At 33.7% G+C, this 20,706-nt stretch overlaps 1 protein-coding gene across 1 annotated transcript; it reads left to right on the top strand.

Moving 5' to 3' along the window:
* Positions 1 to 598: 598 nt before the first annotated feature.
* Positions 599 to 2,329, top strand: LOC145116989 (precondylocarpine acetate synthase 2-like). Its single transcript, XM_079053288.1, has one exon. The coding sequence runs from the start codon at positions 643 to 645 to the stop codon at positions 2,254 to 2,256; it is 1,614 nt and encodes a 537-aa protein (XP_078909414.1). The 5' UTR covers positions 599 to 642; the 3' UTR covers positions 2,257 to 2,329.
* Positions 2,330 to 20,706: the final 18,377 nt, after the last annotated feature.

The following is a 20,706-nucleotide window of genomic DNA, read 5'->3' as shown; positions in this document are numbered from 1 at the left end:
AAAATAACCACTGAAAATAACTGTCGGAAAAATAAATGTTTCTAACGACTATATCACGTAAACCGGATTCCAAACCGGTTCGCCCAACTCGTTCAATTATCAATATATATTATTCAAACAGGTATAAATTGCCAGCTTGGTTTAGAACCGATCCGATTTCTATCCAACCAATATCTCCATCGTATATGACAGCATCCTAAACACGATTCAAAATACAGAACTTATTCTTTTTTAACACTAACTTCTTGACATGCCAAAGCGCAAAGGCCCACTCCATATTTCCTTATTTACAAGTTACAATAGTAGTCGAAGTACGTTTTCCTAATAAAATAATGTATGACAGAGGATGCATTCATATCACACAACTTGTTTCCAGGTATTTCCTTTGAATTAGTTATTTGAACTACCATAAAAGTTAAAACATTACCCAAAATGAGCTAACAAGCGAACATATGTTGTTGATGTATATAATACTATTTTCGTATTGTTTAGCTCATTGATGACTGACGTGTTGTTATTATTTTTTATTAGTTGTTGAGACGCGAAAAAGTCTTTGTCATCGGTCTTACTAAATCATTTTTGCGTTGATTAGATGTTATATACAAAGGAGGAGGACATGACAAACGAAAACCACAAGAAAAAATGGAGTTGATGTTCTTTACCTGTAAACTCATATCAATTTTCCTAAGTCTTTCCCTTGCTTTATTCTCATCAATAACCTCGGCTAGCTTTCTTGATTGCATCTCTCGTCAAATTTCACAAAATTTCACATTATCCGACATTCTTTTGACCCCTAATGACACTTCATACTCCATTGTTCTTGATTCTACCCTCCAGAACCTTAGGTTTTCCACCCCAACATCCCCAAAACCGTTTGCAATAATCACACCCTCTTCATATTCCCATGTCCAATCCACAGTCATCTGCTGCGTGGATTATGGACTCCAAATCCGAATCCGAAGTGGGGGTCACGACTACGAAGGCCTTTCCTACACCTCGCATGATCAGACCCCTTTCATCCTTCTCGATATGAACAAACTCCGGTCAGTCACTGTTAATTTGGATGATAACACTGCGTGGGTTGAATCTGGTGCGACTCTTGGCGAACTATCTTATTGGGTGTCTCAAAAAAGTAATCTTCTTGGATTCCCATCTGGGGAGTGCACCTCTGTGGGCGTTGGCGGGCAAATAAGTGGCGGAGGATTCGGCACCATGGCAAGAAAATATGGGTTGTCTGCTGATAATGTAATAGATGCGCGTATTGTGGATGTGAATGGGCGGATCCTGGATAGAGATTCAATGGGAGAAGATTTGTTTTGGGCTATTAGAGGTGGTGGGGGAGCTAGTTTTGGTGTTGTATTATCTTGGAAGATCAAACTTGTTTATGTTCCACCGGTAGTTACAGTTTTCACTCTTTCTAAAGTACTAGACGAAGGTGCTACTCGTGTTGTTAACAAATGGCAGTATATTGCGCACAATATCACTGAAGATTTGTTCATTAACCTTGTAGTACGTCCGGTTCCTGTGCCCGATCAAGAAGGAAATACAACAATGCAAGTAACATTCAACTCGCTATTTCTGGGAACGGCTGATGAGCTCATGGCAATAGTAAATGAAACATTTCCTGAACTTGGATTACAGGAAACGGATTGCATTGAGATGAGTTGGATAGAATCGGTAGTTTACTTTTCTGTTTATCTAAGAGGTGAAAGCATCCATGCTCTCATAGAAAGGAGACCGTGGCCTAAAAGTTATAACAAGTTCAAGTCAGACTATGTGCAGAAACCCATCTCAGAAGACGCACTTGAAGAGATTTGGAAATGGTGTTTGGAAGAGAATCTGATTCTAGCGATAGAGCCACATGGCGGAAGGATGAGCCAGATAGAAGAAACCGAGACGCCATACCCGCATAGGAAAGGGAATTTGTACATCATACAATACGTCATGCAATGGACAGATGCAGGGTTCAATGAATCTGAAAATCGTGTTGCTTCGATAAGGAAAGTATATGAGAACATGAAACCATTGGTGTCCAAGAACCCAAGGGAAGCTTACGTGAACTTTAGGGACTTGGATCTTGGTTCAAATGGTTATGGATGTGGTACAAGTTATTTGCAAGCATTTAAATGGGGAAGAAAGTATTTTAAGGGAAATTTCAGGAGGTTGTCAATGGTGAAAGGTGAAGTTGATCCAACTAATTTCTTCTGTAATGAACAAAGCATCCCACCTCTCGTCTTAGTTCATTCATCATCTTAGTTGACTAGATTAATATGGATGAATATAATACAACTAAATATGCTTATTGAAATAAAAATATATTTATAATTAATGATAACTCTATTATTAGTTCATATGTTTATTTGTAATTTTGATAACTTTCATGCTAATTATTTTACATCTATAAACATCATTTTAGATGACCTAACAACTACTAATTGAATTTCGTCAAAGAAAGCACCTACTTCAATAAATTTCCCTATGTAAGCATCAATTTGTATGACTTACCACCATCATCCATAAATACCACTATAAATGAACGTACACGGATAGTTCTGTTTGTGCATACGTTGTTTGTTTTTTTTTTTTTTTTTTGGTGGTAGCTACTTCATTGTATTTCACGATAATGACTTACTTGAGTAAAGAATTTTTTATTTCATTCATTTTCAGTCTTTTTTTATATTTACAAAATATGATGATGATCCGTTATTACCGGTTATATGAGTCTTTTTTTAAATACCCAAAATAAGTTTACTATGTATTATGTTCAGAAAAAAGCGACTAAATATAAATATAAATACAATTTTGCTACCTCGTAATTCATTAATTCATTATCTATTTTTAATGTTTCATTTAATTGTATTAAAAAATCTATTCATTTGTAAAATATATATTTTTTATAAAATTTTATTTTATAAATATATTTTAAATATCTTTCTTGTCTTGATAAAAATATATATAGAATTAAGCATTAAAACATAACTTACCAACCACCATAATTAATATAAGTGAAAATTATTATCATTATAATTCAAACACTATTATCATCGACACTTCGATCCTTTTTAAGTTTTCGCAAACAAGAATATCAATATGATAGAATCATCAGACATTTACACAAATATTTAAAAGATACAGAATAGTCTTTTTATAAAAATAAACATGTATAAATGTTATAACAAAAAGTAATGAAAATTATTATGATAATTAATTTATAAATATTTATTTTTTCTCTCTTAGAACTTTCGATATAAATATTTATTAAAAACTTATTTTGTAAGTCCATTCTTAATAATCCGCTTTTTATACTGATCAAAAGCAATTGAACAATTAAGTGTGATCTTCAGTTTTCTTAGAAACTTCAATCATCTTCATTTATTCATGAGAAAGAATGTCAAGTGAATATACGAATATCAAGCACTTCCACCACCATTTTAGTAAGGCGCAAAGTTCGAAAAGAGAAAAAAAGAATTGCTATTAAACTTTTGAGATTTTAACAAAAGGCTCGTGTTTTTATGTTTTTAGAGACAAAATATTGTTTTAAGCTTTTATGCATCATTGAAATGTTTGTGTAATATTCCAATCAAATTGAAATTATCGCTTGTGAAAACTTGAAAATGATTGAAGTTGCAAGTGAAACTAATGTTTAAATGATAGTCACGTAATTTCCATTTATTATAATTCCAATGTTAGTAAGTCAGTAATTTCCATATTTTAATTCTTAATTACTTTTTATCAATATAAGAAATAGATTTATAAAATAAAATTTTATAAAAATGAATATTTTACAAATTAGTAGATTTTTTTAATAAAGTTAAAACGAAAGATTAAGTAAAAGTAATGAGTTATCAGGTAACAAAATTATACTTTTTTCATCACATGTAGTCACATTCGTTTTTATGTATATATAATTTACCAATGAACTTTTTTTTTCAAAAATACCCTTATGATCTACAATAACCAATCATAATGATATTTCTTTAAAAAAAAAAAAGTTTACTGGTAATTAAGTGATATAGAAAAGGAGAAAAGTGACTAAATGTTAACTAAATTGAAAGTTTGTTACCTTTATAAGTCATTTTCCATAAAGATATATAAGTGTTGGTTTTGTATTTTTTGGCAACTCGAATAATATTTAATTAACTTGTGTAAATAATAGTTTTCACTTAACTGTAGAACATTGATTATATTAGCTATTTTGTAGAATGGCAGACATGCATTAAAATAAAAAGCAGGAAGCTAGCAAATACATAGTTAAAAGAAATAGATAGGATGTCAAAATACCAAAAACAAAAAAAATAGACATACTACAACAATCATCAGAGAAACAGCTACATGAACACAAGTATTATCCCTTCCATATAGACAATAACAAGCAAGTATAAGAACAAACTTAATAGAGGCATATCGGCAACCACAAATAAAAAGTAATGGATATATATATATATATATATATATATATATATATATATATATATATATATATATATATATATATATATATATATATATATATATATGTGTTCAGGTTAATTTGAGACCATGATAATTTTGTGAGACCGTGAGACCAAATTTAAAAATAATTTTAAAATGCAAAATAAAAGGAAAAATCCAAAAATTCTTTTTTTAATTATTATCTTCGGAACTTTATTTACCTAAAAAAATTAAAAAAAATAAAAATTACCGTTTTTTTTTAAAAAATACGTGAAATATTCTAATAGAATATTACACTATACATTTCTAATATGATTTTTAGAATGTTGACAATATTCTACTAGATTTGCCAGATATGTAGAATATTCTAAATATTCTACTAAAATATGTAAAAAATGTATTTTTTTGTATTTTTTTTTATTTATTTTTATTTTTTTTTGTATTTTTGTATTTTTTTTTTGAAAATATATATTCCGAAAATAATATTGGAAAAAAAATTTCGAAAATTTTCAATTATTTTGTATTTTAAAAATGTTTTTGTTTTATCTACTAAATGAGTGGCTACGATTGCGTCTCACGGTCTCACAAAATTAAGCCGTCTCACATGAACCTAACCCTATATATATATATATATATATATATATATATATATATATATATATATATATATATATATATATATATATATATATATATATAATTGGTAAATAACACCATGTATTTAACCTATTACGAAAACCAAACTTGAAACTTTTATTTGAAGCCGAGAAGCAACAACATCCCAAATTTACTAAGCGTAGCACAAATAAGACCATGAACTTTATCGAGATCACTTTAAGACGAATTATAACAACGAACTTTATGATGATTTTCATTTGAGCAACATTTGTTATGGAAACGAAGAAATAAATATAATGACCAAAGTGAAAAGCAGCCACCTTTACAACTATCCAACCAAAAATGGTCACATAATTCATTATGACATCAACTGTAGTAGGTATACAACCATACTTTAAAGGAAACGACATCACAACTCGACTCAGCAACCAAATTATTCATAGTTTATAGTATCAGGTTATTCAAATCTCAACTTTGATATTAATCATTTAAAATTTGAATGTAAACTACATTTTATATGTTGTAAGTAAAGTTATACATGTGATATTTTACTATTGGGTTAAGGGTCTGTTTAAAAGCCTCTTAATTTATCGTCTTATTTCGTTTCTATCCTCTTAAAAGACCGGATCTTAAGAATTTAGACATATTAATAAGATCTTTAAAGTTCAGATCCTGCCAAACAACTCTGAAGTTAAGTTTGTGGGTTACATGTTATAGGCTAAGGAGTGGACTAGATTAAAGTTGGAAGAAGTTGACATGAGGCCATAACTTGTAGAGGTCAAAATGAAAGTTTATATAATGTCGGTATAAAAGATATCACATTTGTTAGACAAGTTCATACCATACTTTGCTCATCTTTCAATCCTCACTTTCGATTGAGATATTTTGTATAGTCTTTGCAATTAGGGATAAAACGAGTTAGGTATTACACATTGTAATCCATACATGTCTTAGGATTCTATTTTCGTTACTAGCTAGCTTGGGAGAGTAGGATTACAAGAGTTATGTTATTTTGTTCACAGTGTTTAGTGTTTAATGTTGAACGATTGTATGAACTTTCTTTTTTTTTTTTTAATTTTTTAGTTTTGTGAGAAGTAAAATGTGGTTTTTTTCATTTGAATATTTCAAATAGGTATTAACGCCAATTTTGGTTTTGCTAGAATAGCTCTTCAAAGAGCAAGCATCTCACTAGTAATACATTCTTTTATGTTTGTGCCATTTTCAAAACTTGTTTTAATCAGATATGCTCTAGATCTCATTAGATATACACTTAAGGATGGTAAATCTTTAAACCATCATCAAAATAGGCCTAGAAGTTTTTGTCTTTTTCTTGGAGAATAATAAGAAATATTAATAATTAAAAGGTAATAAAATAAAATATATAATAAATATGATGATTGAAGTAAAGTAGCAATTAAAAGCCTAAACTCAATGAGATCTAACCCTAATTAATTTTTGTGGAGAATAGAGATGATTTGAAACTTTAAAGCTTTGAAGCTCCATTTATAGAGGAATCCATGTATAATTTGCTTTAACGAATTTTAGATTATTGGATTTGCTTCTTCTAATGATTTGATTTCAATTCCCAAGTTATATCATCTATATTCATGATATTCCCCATTTGGAACTAATTTCATATTTGAGTTACATATTTGAAATGACGAGTTGTAATCTAGCCTCTAATCATAGAATTGGATTTAAATCCTGATATAATGAAGTGAATTTTTATCCACATGTTGGAGAATGTTATGATTCTGTGATTTCCATTGATTATTGGAATTGGTGATTCTAATGTTGATGTACCATTGGATTTGACTTAACATGATTTGGAAATTAAGTGAAATATTAAACATGGATTACAAATCATTAAATAAAAATCTATAGTGGTTTTTGGTTGAGTAAAAATGTATTTCAAATTCAATGAGTGATAATAACTTTAATAATGCAATGGAATCAACAAAACTCCATGGTTGTGTTTGAAACCACAATGGAAGTAAATAAATAATAATACAGGAATAGAACTGAGTTTAATTTAGTGTAGTTTGAGTTATAAGTGGTTAATAAGTCATTATACATTAGTATATCTTTGGATAATTTAGGAAGTTAAATGGAGTCTTAGGGGTCACAAGAACCAAAGTTCAAGGCCTTAGTTGGACAAAACTATGTTTTTGGTTGGTCTATAAAATTATACAACCTTGCAATTGTCAAGAGAAAAGTTACACGAGCATGTAATCTTTGGAGATATGCTTGAAAATGCTATAACTTTAGCATCCGGTATCCACATCATTTCCTTTTTTTCTCCTTTGTTAACGTTTTAACATAAGGAACTTTTTCAAATAATAAATTTTAGTTTTGGAATTAAGTTCTTAATAAGTGACATAATGGGCCACCTAATAGGGTTTTAACACACTTACCAATACACATAAGTGACATTTAATTCATCAAACAGTTCATAAAAATAAGGAAAGTAGTAAAAGTATAGATTTTGTACTAAGGTGAGTTTACCAAGGGTAAAATCCTTTATCTTACTATCCCATTTGATGTTTGATTTCATATTTGTATAATATGTTTTCCACTTAAAGTTTGATTTTATGTATAAATATTTTTATTTTCGTTTCACTTAGATAATTCGGATTATTGTCTTATTTGTTATATAAATACAATGGTATTTATTTGCATTTATGAAATAATTTTTGTAATGCATATGGTTGCTAAGAAAATATATGTATAGTTTGAAATAGTTATAAGCACCCTACTTAATGCATACATACTAAGATAGGTTGACTGAGGTATATTCGATACCTACTGATGGTAACATGGTGTTTAAGAACAAGTTTCAAAAACATCAACTTTTGAGTTTGCAACAGAAGACTTTAGAATAAAGCTTTAACAATAGAGAATCCAAAAAAAAAACGATCACATTACATGAACATGCAAAATTTAAAACAACCATAGAAGGATAAGATAAACAACCTTTCTTGTCCTTTGGTCCTCACGTGAGGTTAAACAATGATGATGATGGCAAGAAACCAAAGTAGAATCCCTCTAGAGAAAGTCCACCAACAAGCTCCAACACTAGATGAATGCTATTTCAACTCTTGATAATACAACCTCTTAAGCTTGAACCACCAAGAACAATTTTTTGGTGTTCAGGACAATATGTATTCTCTTCTTTTATCAACTAACAACTTAAACAGAGAAGAGAGAGAGTTTGTGAGAGTTAATTTCCGTTCATATGCTAGAGCATCCATAAAATGAAATCCATTCACTCATTTTAATCATCCTACACATGCAAAACTCAATTATGACTACCAAAAAAGTTTTTACATGCATTGGACCATCCATAAAGGTGGACTTCAGAGATTATACACGAAATCATGAGAGAGAGAGAGAGAGAAGGGACAGTTAATCAAGCACTCATTCTCTCTCCTCTTTAATACTCCAACTATTCTATTTTATAAAACTAGCTTTTATATTTTATAATGACTTTCAAATATATATATATATATATATATATATATATATATATATATATATATATATATATATATATATATATGTTAATTTCATTTATTTAATCTAACTCTTTAAATTAAATAAATAAATCTCACACAAACTAAAATATTTAATAATTAAACAATATAAATACTAAACTTATAACAATTCATAGATTTTTGAATCACGTTGTTCTTGTTGTTATTATTATTATTATTATTATTATTATTATTATTATTATTATTATTATTGTTGTTGTTGTTATTATTATAATCATCATCATCATCATCATCATCATCGTCGTCATCAATATTATATATATATATATATATATATATATATATATATATATATATATATATATTAAAGTTATGAAAGATTTTAACAGTAAAGTAACACTTTTTTTTGTCAATTTTGGTCCTCCAACTTACAACATTGACCCTTCATCTTTATGTTTTTGTTCACAAACAACCCTTTCACTTTGGTTTGAATTTTTCATAACCCTCGCCTTTTATTACATATTATTAGTATTTAGTCTTTTGGCAGAAATGGTCCCTCGTCATTATTATTATTATTGTTAGACAAAATTACACGATTGGTCCCTGTGGTTTGCCAGATTTAACATTTTCTTTTTGGTTTTAAATTAATGTTTTATTTATTAGAAAATACCCACCCAATACCATAAACCCACCCACCATCTGCCATCACCACCACCACCACCACCGCCAAAATTACATAAACGGTCCATATGGTTTACCCATGGTGACAAATTCAGTCCCTACTACCTGAAAAGACCAAATTACCCTCACATTAATGGACAAAAAACAACCAACATGCTACTTTACTTTACAAAGCAATACCTTCCGACCCCGGCAACGCCGGGGAATCTTTTCTAGTTATTATTATTATTATATAATTCCAAGAGTTCTAATACTTTAATATGAATCAAATTCATATAATAAAATATTAATTATAGTGTCTACTTATTATTAGTGTGACTCTATAAGATCATATGTTATTAGCAATATCGTTTTATAATCATTCTTGAGCATATAGAACCAACAATCTCCCACTTGTGTATGATTGAATCATAGAAGGATACAGACAGTGGTGAATGTCTAGCAATATTTCATTGTCCCCAACAACACATGACGAAGTGTCATTCAACAACATTCAATTCCCATAAGCCCAAAGCTTTAATTGATGTAACTAGGTGATGTATCAGTTATCTCTTTGTTTCGGACATCATGTTAAACATGATATATGGATCACAATCATTCTCATTTGGTGTTTAACTTTAGTCAGGTGCCATAGATGTCTCACTCTCAACATATAAGAGGAACAAATCCCACTTTGACTATATATGCCTCTTATACATATCATATTATACCTAATAAGGGCCTTATGACTTCCTAGTTAAAGAGCAGGGAAGAGCCATATTAAAGCACAATACTCCTCACACTTGAGTCCGTAATATGTATCTCAGGTCTAAGGATATAAAGATACTACCTTTTTAAGGAAGAACTTATGACGACTATCCATGAACTGATCTTGAAGCAGTTCATGTCTAATACTTGTTCCGTAGTAAGTACCTATGAACTAGGCTACAATCCTTTTGCAAATTTCATCTTATGAAATTCAATCAATCCAATTCACATTAGTCTTCATTCGTATTTGTTCCCATATATATGATCGACTATGGACCATTTGGAATAATTAGTATTATTCAAGGATTAAACATGCTAATATAGAACATAACAAATATTAATGAAAGTATCATATCTCCATATATCAAATTCATTACAAAATTAATGCTTACAATGTTCCATTCATCCAAACACTAAATCCAAATCAAATCCATTCACTAGAATAATGAAGCCACATAGCTCTAGTGTGATGCTCATGCTTGGCTGGTGGTAGTGGGTTCGTGAATGGATCCGCCACGTTTTGATCTGTATGAACTTTGTGAATACAAAACATCACCCTCTTCAACTATATTTTGAATGTAGTTGAATCTTTGTTGGACGTGCCTGTTTTTCTTATGTGATCTGGGTTCCTTATCTAAAGCGATAGCACCCTCATTATCACAAATGATCTCTAGGGATCTTGAATGGAAGGGACAACCCCTAGATCCTCAATGAATTTCCTCATCAATGCTGCTTCTTGAGCCGCTTTCAAAGCGGAAATACATTATGATTCTGTAGTAGACTGTGCATCCACGCTTTGCTTGGTGCTCTTCAAAGAAATCTCCCTTCTATTCAAAATGAAGACAAACCAGGATTGCAATTTAGAATGATCTACATATGTTTGGAAACTAGAATCAGTGTAACACTTTACACTAAGATCTTCTTCCACACCTTCATAGATGAGGAACATTTCTTTAGTTCTTCATAAGTACTTCAAAATGTTCTTAACGACAATCCAATGACCTTCTCCCGGATTTTTTTGGTATCTACTAGTTATGCTCAAATCAATCTGAAAGACCCACACTTTCATACTAAAGACAATTGTTACTCCAAGTTATTCCAAAACATGCTACTTGCATATTCATAAATAATATTTTACATTGCTAAATTTGGTTACATAAGACTGGATACAAACCGACTATTACAAAGTGTTATATATTACATAACTTCCCAAGATACTATAGTTTTAAACATACGGGAGTACAAAATACAATAGTTTCAAACTATTCAAAATCTTCTATCAAGTGATAACTATATTGGATGCTTATCTCCTGCAATTGTTAAACATTGAGAGGGTAAGCGGTGAAGCTTAGTGAGTTCAATATTAGATACAATATAACATTATGCCATATATATACATCAATATGGCAGAAGCAAAGAGGAACAAGGAACAACAAAGGCATATGTGAATCATGCGACAAGCTTTCCATATCAATCGATGATTTGATTCAAAGATATATAATTAATGAGACATAACAATTTCCATACTTGATATACATCAATAAAGCTTCGGCCCAAATGGCACAGAAGACATATACTTTCTGATTAAACATTTTGGTAGATTTCAGGCTTTCAGTCATGTCTAACCTTCTGCCAATGCCATAGAATAGAAGTCATTCTCTTACGAGACATGCTCTACATGGCCAGAGGCTACATACCGGTACCACCGTGAATCTAAGTCCTTTCACTGATCACATGGCCAAAGGTACAGCTTTGCTATCATAAATAGCGGAAATAATAACAACGGAAAAGCACATAGCACATATAACACATAACATACAATTGTTCCTATATATTGAACTCACCGTGAATTAATCGGGGGTTAAAATAGTAATTTGTGCAGCACTTTATTATAATAGATAGCTTTCTTCGCTGAAAACCGGCAACTTTATTGAAAACCGGGCCCTGCGAGGGTTGAACTTCAAACCGAAAAGATAAATTTATGGGGTTCTTCGGGCACTTCGGGACATTTTTTGGGTGTTGGGAATGATCTCGGGGATTCGGGGGATTGAAATTGGCTTAAAATAGGCTTTAGAGTGAAAAAGTATGCAAAATTCCAACAAAAACCGGGAGGTTTCGCACCCTCTCTTATATAGTATGCGAGATCGAGGATCGACGGCCGGGAAGAGGACACGCGACAACATATGCGAGACCCGACGTGGGATGCGAGGCGAGGGCAGGTGGCGGTCTCGGATTGGGTTGTGCTTTCGGGTGCGAGGGATTGCGACACGCGTCGACACGCGTCAACTGCTGCTTCGGATGATTCAACGGCATCGGACACGGGGCAGCTCCGCGGGCGAGGTGACGTGGCCGAACTTGAGCCATACGAAATTCCTCGGTTTTATCATTTTTCTCGAATTTTGTGTCCCAAACTTCTAAAATCCATAACTTTTGCATACGGGCTCCGTTTTTGACGTTTTTTATATGCATGCGTAGCCGGGAATATACTCTACAACTTTCGTTTAGACTCTGTCGGATAATTTGGACTTTATTTTTAATATTATTATTTTTAACAGACCGAGACAGGAAAATCCGTTAAAAATTGATAACTTCTTCATCTGATGTCCGTTTTGGTCAGTCTTTTTACCGTTGTAGTAATATTGACGAGACCTTCAATTGTCGTTTAGGTTGTTTTGGCTAAATATCGCTCGATCTTTATTTCGAGTTTTTAGCTGTCTACTGCTATTCTGAAACTTAGAAAAATCATAACTTCCTCATACGAAGTCAGTTTTTGACGTTCTTTTTATGAAAATTCTCGGTTTAACAAATACTACGACTTTCATTTAGATCACCAAGGCTAGAATTAGTTTATCAAAAACTCGCTTTTTATGTCATTCAGCGTCGTGCCGGTTTTGTCGCGGATCATCGATTGGTCATAACTTCTTCGTTATAACTCGGATTTCGATGAGGTTTTCGCCTAAATGTTTCTAACGAGATTCTTTACAACTTTCAAAAATAAAATTTTACTTATTTCAAATTTTATATTTTCGTTAAATTTCGATATTTGACTTTTAATCGGAATCCCATAAGACTTCCAATATTTTCCGATTGATTCTAAACATAGTTTTACTTCATTTCTAGTAAAAACTATCCGTTAGAACTCAATTACTCAAATTCATATAATATTTCATAATATTATTTATTACAAAACACGATAACTTAACGTGTATGTTACAAATACCTCCTCCTTTTGAGGATTTTGTCCCCGAAATTACAGCGATTAAAATAAATGGGGATATTTTGCTCTTATCTCATTTCTTATTTTCCCAAGTATAATTTGGGCCTCGATGGTGTTTCCACTTGACAAGCACCAACTCCACTTCTTTATTACGTAGATTAGTCGTTCTTTCGTTTATGATCTTTTCACGCTCTTCTACATATGTTAACTTATTATCCAGTTTCACATCAGATAACGAAACTGCTTCATCATATATGCTTAAACATTTACGCAGATAACTCACATGAAACACATCATGAATACCTTCCAAATCTTCCAGCAATTCTAAGTGATATGCTTGTTTACCAATGCTCAGGATGATTTTGAAAGGACCAACAAATCTAGGGCTTAGTTTTCCTTTCTTCCCAAATCGTATAATGCATTTCCACGGGGATACCTTCAGCATTACGAAATCACCCACCTGGAATTCTATGGGTCGTCTCCTCTTTTCTGCATAGGACTTCTGTCGATCCTGGGCCACTTTCATTCTTTCTCGTACAATTTGAATCTTGTCGGTGGTGTCTTGAATCATTTCAGGGCCTCCAAGGATCTTCTGTCCTACATCACGCCAACATAATGGCGTACGACATTTGCGACCATATAATGCTTCATATGGTGGCATTTTGATTGAAGTATGGTAACTGTTATTATATGAAAATTCGACAAGAGGTAAATATTTATCCCAGTTACCACCGAACTCCAAGACACATGCACGAAGCATATCTTCTACTGTTTGGATTGTTCTCTCCGTCTGACCGTCTGTCTGGGGATGATAAGCAATGCTGAGAGCAACCCGAGATCCCAATTCACGTTGCATACTCGCCCAAAAGTGAGAAGTGAAGCGAGTATCACGATCAGAAATGATCTTTAGTGGCACACCATGTCTTGCAACAATTTCATCGAAGTATACTTGTGCGTATTTCTCCATTGGAGCCGTTTCACGCATGGCGAGAAAAAGTGCACTCTTAGTTAGGCGGTCGACGATTACCCAAATGCTATCATGCTGTCTAGCAGTCTTTGGCAATTTGGTAATAAAATCCAAGGACAGCTCTTCCCATTTCCATACAGGAACACTAAGACTTTCTGGGGTTCCGTAAGGCTTTTGGTGCTCTGTTTTGACTTGTAAGCATACTAAGAATTAATGTACATATCTTCCAATGTCTCTCTTTAATCCAAGCCACCAATAATCAACTCTTACATCATAGTACATTTTACTTGTACCAGGATGTATTGACAGTTTAGACCTGTGGGCTTCATCAAAAATCTTCTGTCTTAATCCACCAATCTTTGGAATCCATAGTTGATTCTTAAATACCTTTAATTCTTATGGATCATCTAGTAAAGCATCATCATAATGTACCATCCCTTCTTTCTTCACATTTTCTTGCTTTAGGGCCTCTACTTGCCATTTCTCTAATTCATCAAGAATAGTGAACTTTACTATAGTGTGAGTAATAGTATAACACATACTATTACGATAAACCTTTCTGCTAAGTGCATCAGCAACTACATTGGCTTTTCCAGGATGATACAAGATTTCACAGTCGTAGTCTTTGATCAGCTCCATGGCTCGTTGTTGTCTCATATTCAAAGTTTGTTGACTGAATATATATTTGAGACTTTTGTGGTCGGTAAACAATTGGCATTTTGTACCAAAAAGATAATGTCTCCAAAGTTTTAGGGCAAATACCACTGCAGCGAGTTCAAGATCATGAGTGGGATAATTCTTTTCATAATCTTTCAGTTGTCTTGAGGCATAGGCTATCACTTTACCACGTTGCATCAACACACAACCGAGTCCCAATCTTGAAGCATCGCTATATACGGAGAAATCATTCTCACCTTCTGGGAGTGATAAGATTGGAGCATGAGTCAAAAGATCTTTTAAAGTTGAGAAAGCTTTTTCTTGGGCTTCACTCCATTCGAACTTCACTTCCTTCCGTGTAACACTCGTGAGAGGTACGTCTATATGAGAAAAGTCTTTAATGAATCTCAGGTAATATCCCGCGAGACCCAAGAAACTGTGAATTTCAGAAGCATTACGAGGCACTTCCCAATTTTGAATGGCTTCGATATTGGTAGGATCTACGGATACACCATCACCAGAAATAACATGGCCGAGAAATTGAACGTAGCGAAGCAAAAATTCACATTTAAAAAATTTAGCATATAGTTTCTCCTTTCGAATAAGTTCTAATACCGCACGAATATGAATGACATGATCAGCTTCAGACTTGGAATAGATTAGAATATCGTCAATGAATACGATGACAGATTTAACGAGCATTGGGCGGCATACCCGATTCATCATATCCATGAATACAGTAGGAGCATTTGTCAGACCGAACGACATGACAAGGAATTCAAAATGACCATATCGAGTATGAAAAGCAGTCTTCGGTACATCCTGCTCTTGTACTTTCAACTGATGATAGCCAGATCTCAAATCAATTTTTGAGAAATAGCTAACACCCTGAAGTTGATCAAATAAATCGTTAATGTGAGGTAGTGGTTACTTGTTCTTGATAGTTACCTTATTTAGCTCACGGTAATCAATACACATTCGCATCGATCCGTCCTTCTTCTTGACAAACAATACCAGAGTACCCCAAGGAGAGGTACTCGGTCGAATAAAGCCTTTGTCAAGTAATTCTTACAGTTGAATCATCATTTCCTTCATTTCAGCTGGATAAGACGATAAGGAGTCTTTGCAATTGGAGCAGAACCAGGCACAAGGTCAATTCGGAATTCTACTTGCCTGTTCGGAGGAAGTCCATGCAATTCATCGGGGAAAACATCAGGATATTCGTTAACAACGGGAACATCGTTTACCGTTTTCTTCTCCTCTTTTGAGACATCAATTGTGTAGGCTAGATAGATAGAACACCCTTTCGATATAAATTTACGAGCTTTGAGGAAAGAGATTATTTTTAAGATTCTTTGTTCACCGTAGATATAGATAGAACCTTCCCCTTCAATAGGAATGTGTACCATCTTTTCGTAACACAAAAGTTCTGTGTGGTTCTTTGACAACCAATCCATGCCGAGAATAATATCAAAGTTGGGCAAGGAGATAAGGATCAGGTTAGCAAGAAAATTATAGCATTCAATTTCTATGACACAATCCATATAGACTTTATCAACAAGTAATGATATACTTCCTGCAGTATCTACGTGAAATGGTTGCGCGAGTGCATAGAAAGAAGTTTGAAAAGAATGCGCAAATTCATGAGATACGAAAGAATCTGAGGCACTAGAATCAAATAAGATGTGAGTAGGTCTAGAACTAACAAGAAATGTACCCGTCACAACATTCGGGTCCTCGCGTGCCTACTCTATGGTAATCTGGAATACACGGCCCTTAGCTTTTGGCACCTCCTCCTTTTTAGTTGGAGTATTCTTTGGTTGTTGGACGGAAACTTGACTTCCCGTCACTTGGCTAGTAAGAGTAGGGTAGTAACGCTTCTTGTGGCCAGTAATATCACATGCATAAAAAGTAACATCCTTCCTTAGGCAAGATGGCTTTATGTGACCCGTTTCTCCACATCCATAACAACCAACGGATTCCTTGTCTATTTTCCATTGGCCCGGATGATTCCTTCCACAAATACAACATGAAGGCGATTGAAAAGAAAAAGATTGTGATCTACCGCGACCACGAAAATCACTCTGAGATTGCACTTACTTGTTAGGTTCAGATCGAACAGATTGAGCTGGTGGAATAGAGGGAACGGGAACAGTTCTTTCAGTACGTGGATGCTTCAGAATAGTAAGAGTGGCACCACGTATTTCTAAGTCATGCTCGCGCCTTCAAGCATACTCAACAGCTTTATCGAATGACAGAACATCCCGATTGACAACAAAATCGTGAATTTCATGTCGTAGTCCCTCCATGAATAACTAAACTTTCTCGTCTTCGGTTGGAATATACTTTGTAGCAAACCTTGCTCTTTGATTAAACTGAGTTTCATACTCATTCACAGTCATTCCTCCATGTTTAAGCTCGAGGAATTCCTTCTCCAACCTCCTCTTCATGTCTAGAGGACAATACTTCCCTAGCAAATGAGTTTTGAACATTTCGCATGATATATTCTCTTGGTCATACTCGTTCAGAGCTTCATAAGTTGCTTCCCACCAGACCAATGCTTCTCCGATGAGCATTGCAAAAGCATAATTAGCTTTGTCTTCATTATCCACATGAGAGACACGAAATACTTTCTCTGTGTTCTGAATCCAAGTTAGAACAACTATGGGATTAAGGACACTAGAAAACTCTGTAGCACCACTACTCTTGAAAGTTTTGAATGATGGACGTCCTGTCATTACTCTCGAAGATTCTCCGGTGACATTCTCTTTTCCTTTATCATCATTCTTTTTGTGTTCTTCGAGAGTCTGTCGAATAACACCGGTAAGTTTACCCAAGAGTTGCTCCTCACGAGGAGATACTGGAGTATTTACTTCATCAGGTTGAGGACCTCCACCCACCTCATGGTATGGCTACTCACCTGTTCAGTCATTGCTCTGCAATATGGAGTAACATTGTATTTTAGAATATTAGGGTTTATCATTACCTAATACTCTACTTAAGTCTTTCCTAAGGTTTGTATCCATATAATTACAATGAATCAGTTCGTATATTGAACTTCCAATAGCTTAAGTCTAAATACCAATCCGTGGCATTTAGTTCGCTTAAACTACTGCTCTGATACCATGCTTGAAAGACCCACACTTTCATACTAAAGACAATCGTTACTCAAAGTTATTCCAAAACATGCTACATGCATATTCATAAATAATATTTTACATTGATACATTTGGTTACATAATACTGGATACAAACCGACTATTACAAAGTGTTATATATTACATAACTTCCTAGGATACTATAGTTTTATACATACAGGAGTACAAAATACAGTAGTTTCAAACTATTCAAAATCTTCTATCAGTATATAACTATAATGGATGCTTATCTCCTCCAATTGTTAAACATTGATAGGGTAAGCGGTGACGCTTAGTGAGTTCAATAATAGATACAATATAACGTTATGCCATATATATACATCAATATGGCATAAGCAAAGAGGAACAAGGAACAACAAAGGCATATGTGAATCATGCGACAAGCTTTCCATATCAATCGATGATTTGATTCAAAGATATACAATCAATGAGACATAACAATTTCCATACTTGATATACATCAATAAATCTTCGGCCCAAACACTTTATGATTAATCATTTTGGTAGATTTCAGGCTTTCAGCCATGTCTAACCTTCTGCCAATGCCATAGAATAGAAGTCATTCTCTTACAAGACATGCTCTACATGGCCAGAGGGTACATACCAGTACTACTATGAATCTAAGTCCTTTCACTGATCACATGGCCAAAGGTACAGCTTTGCTATCATAAATAGCAGAAATAATAACAATGGAAAAGCACATACCACATATAACACATAACATACAATTGTTCCTATATATTGAACTCACCGTGGGGGTTAAAATAGTAATTTGTGCAGCACTTCGTTATAATAGATAGCTTTCTTCGCTTAAAACCGGGAGCTTTATTGAAAACCGGGCCCTGCGAGGGTTGAGCTTCAAATCGAAAAGATAAATTTCTCGGGCTCTTCGGGCACTTCGGGACGTGTTTCGGGTGTTGGTAATGATCACGGGGCTTCGGGGGATTGAAATTGGCTTAAAATAGGCTTTAGAGTGAAAAAGTATGCAAAATTCCAACAAAAACTGGGAGGGTTCGCACCCTCTCTTATATAGTATGCGAGACCGAGGATCGACGGCCGGGAAGAGGACACGCGGCAGCAGATGCGAGACCCGGCGTCGGATGTGAGGCGAGGGCAGGTGACGGTCTCAAATTGGGCCGCGCCTTCGGGTCCGAGGGGTTGCGGCACGCGTCGACACGCGTCGACTTGTTGCTTCAGATGAGTCATCGGCATCGGACACGGAGCAGCTCCGCGGGCGAGGTGACGTGGCTGAACTTGAGACATGCGAAATTCCTCGGTTTTAGCATTTTTCTCGAATTTTGTGTCCCAAACTTCTAAAATCCATAACTTTCGCCTACATGCTCCGTTTTTGACGTTATTTATATGCACGCGTAGGCGGGAATATACTCTACAACTTTCGTTTAGACTCTGTCGGCTAATTTGGACTTTATTTTTAATATTTTTATTTTTAACAGACCGGGACGGGAAAATCCGTTAAAATTTCATAACTTCTTCATCCGATGTCCGTTTTCGTCAGTCTTTTTACCATTGTACTAATATTGACGAGACCTTCGATTCTCGTTTAGGTTGTTTCGGCTAAATATCGTTCGATCTTTATTTCGAGTTTTTAGCTGTCTACTGCTATTCTGAAAACTTAGAAAAATCATAAGTTCCTCATACGAAGTCAGATCTGGACGTTCTTTTTATGAAAATTCTCGGTTTAACGAATACTACGACTTTCAATTAGATCACCAAGGCTAAGAAGTATTTTATCAAAAACTCACTTTTTACGTCATTAGGCGTCGTGCCGGTTTTGTCGCAGATCTTCGATTGGTCATAACTTCTTCGTTATAACTCGGATTTCGATGAGGTTTTCACCTAAATGTTTCTAACGAGATTCTTTAAAACTTTCAATAATAAAATTTTGCTTATTTAAAATTTTATATTTTCGTTAAATTTCGATATTTGACTTTTAATCGGAATCTCATAAGACTTCCAATATTTTCCGATTGATTCTAAACATAGTTTTACTTCATTTCTAGTAAAAACTATCCGTTAGAACTCAATTACTCAAATTCATATAATATTTCATAATATTATTTATTACAAAACACGATAACTAAACGTGTATGTTACACAAACTATATAACAGGTCTTGTGCATAACATAACATATATTATGGATCCTATTGTAGAAACATATGGGATGCTATTCATTCTTTGTAGCTCAGCTTTTATGCTGTGGCATTGAGACAAGCTCAATATGGCTCCATGTGGTATTGGCAAGAATATAAGTTGCTTCACCCAAATCTTTCATTGAGAAACATTTCTCAAGCCGTGATTTAACTCCTTTCAAAGAAGGAATGTAAGTTCCAATGAGTAATATGTCATCTACATATAGAACTATGAATGTGATACTGCTCCCACTAGTTTTCTTGTAAACATATTGTTCATCTTTGTTTTTGATAAAAACCATACTCTTTGATCTTCTCATTGAAATGAATGTTCCATCTTCGAGAAGGTTAATTTAACCCATAAATGGACCTTTTAAGCTTACACACTTTGTTAAGATACTTTGGGTCAACAAAACCCTCAGGTTGAGCTATATAAACATCTTCAGATAAGTGTCCATCTAGAAATACCATTTTCACATCGATTTGCCATATCTCATAGTCATAATAATTTGCTATGGCAAATATTATCCTTATAGACTTGATCATAACCATATGTGAGAAGGTTTCCTCATAGTCAATACCTT

The sequence above is a fragment of the Lactuca virosa genome, chromosome 5 (genome assembly GCF_052849685.1).
Source record: "Lactuca virosa cultivar CGN04683 chromosome 5, Lactuca_virosa_CGN04683_v6, whole genome shotgun sequence".
In the NCBI taxonomy this organism is placed as follows: domain Eukaryota; kingdom Viridiplantae; phylum Streptophyta; class Magnoliopsida; order Asterales; family Asteraceae; genus Lactuca; species Lactuca virosa.
This window is presented reverse-complemented; position numbering and strand designations above follow the sequence as displayed.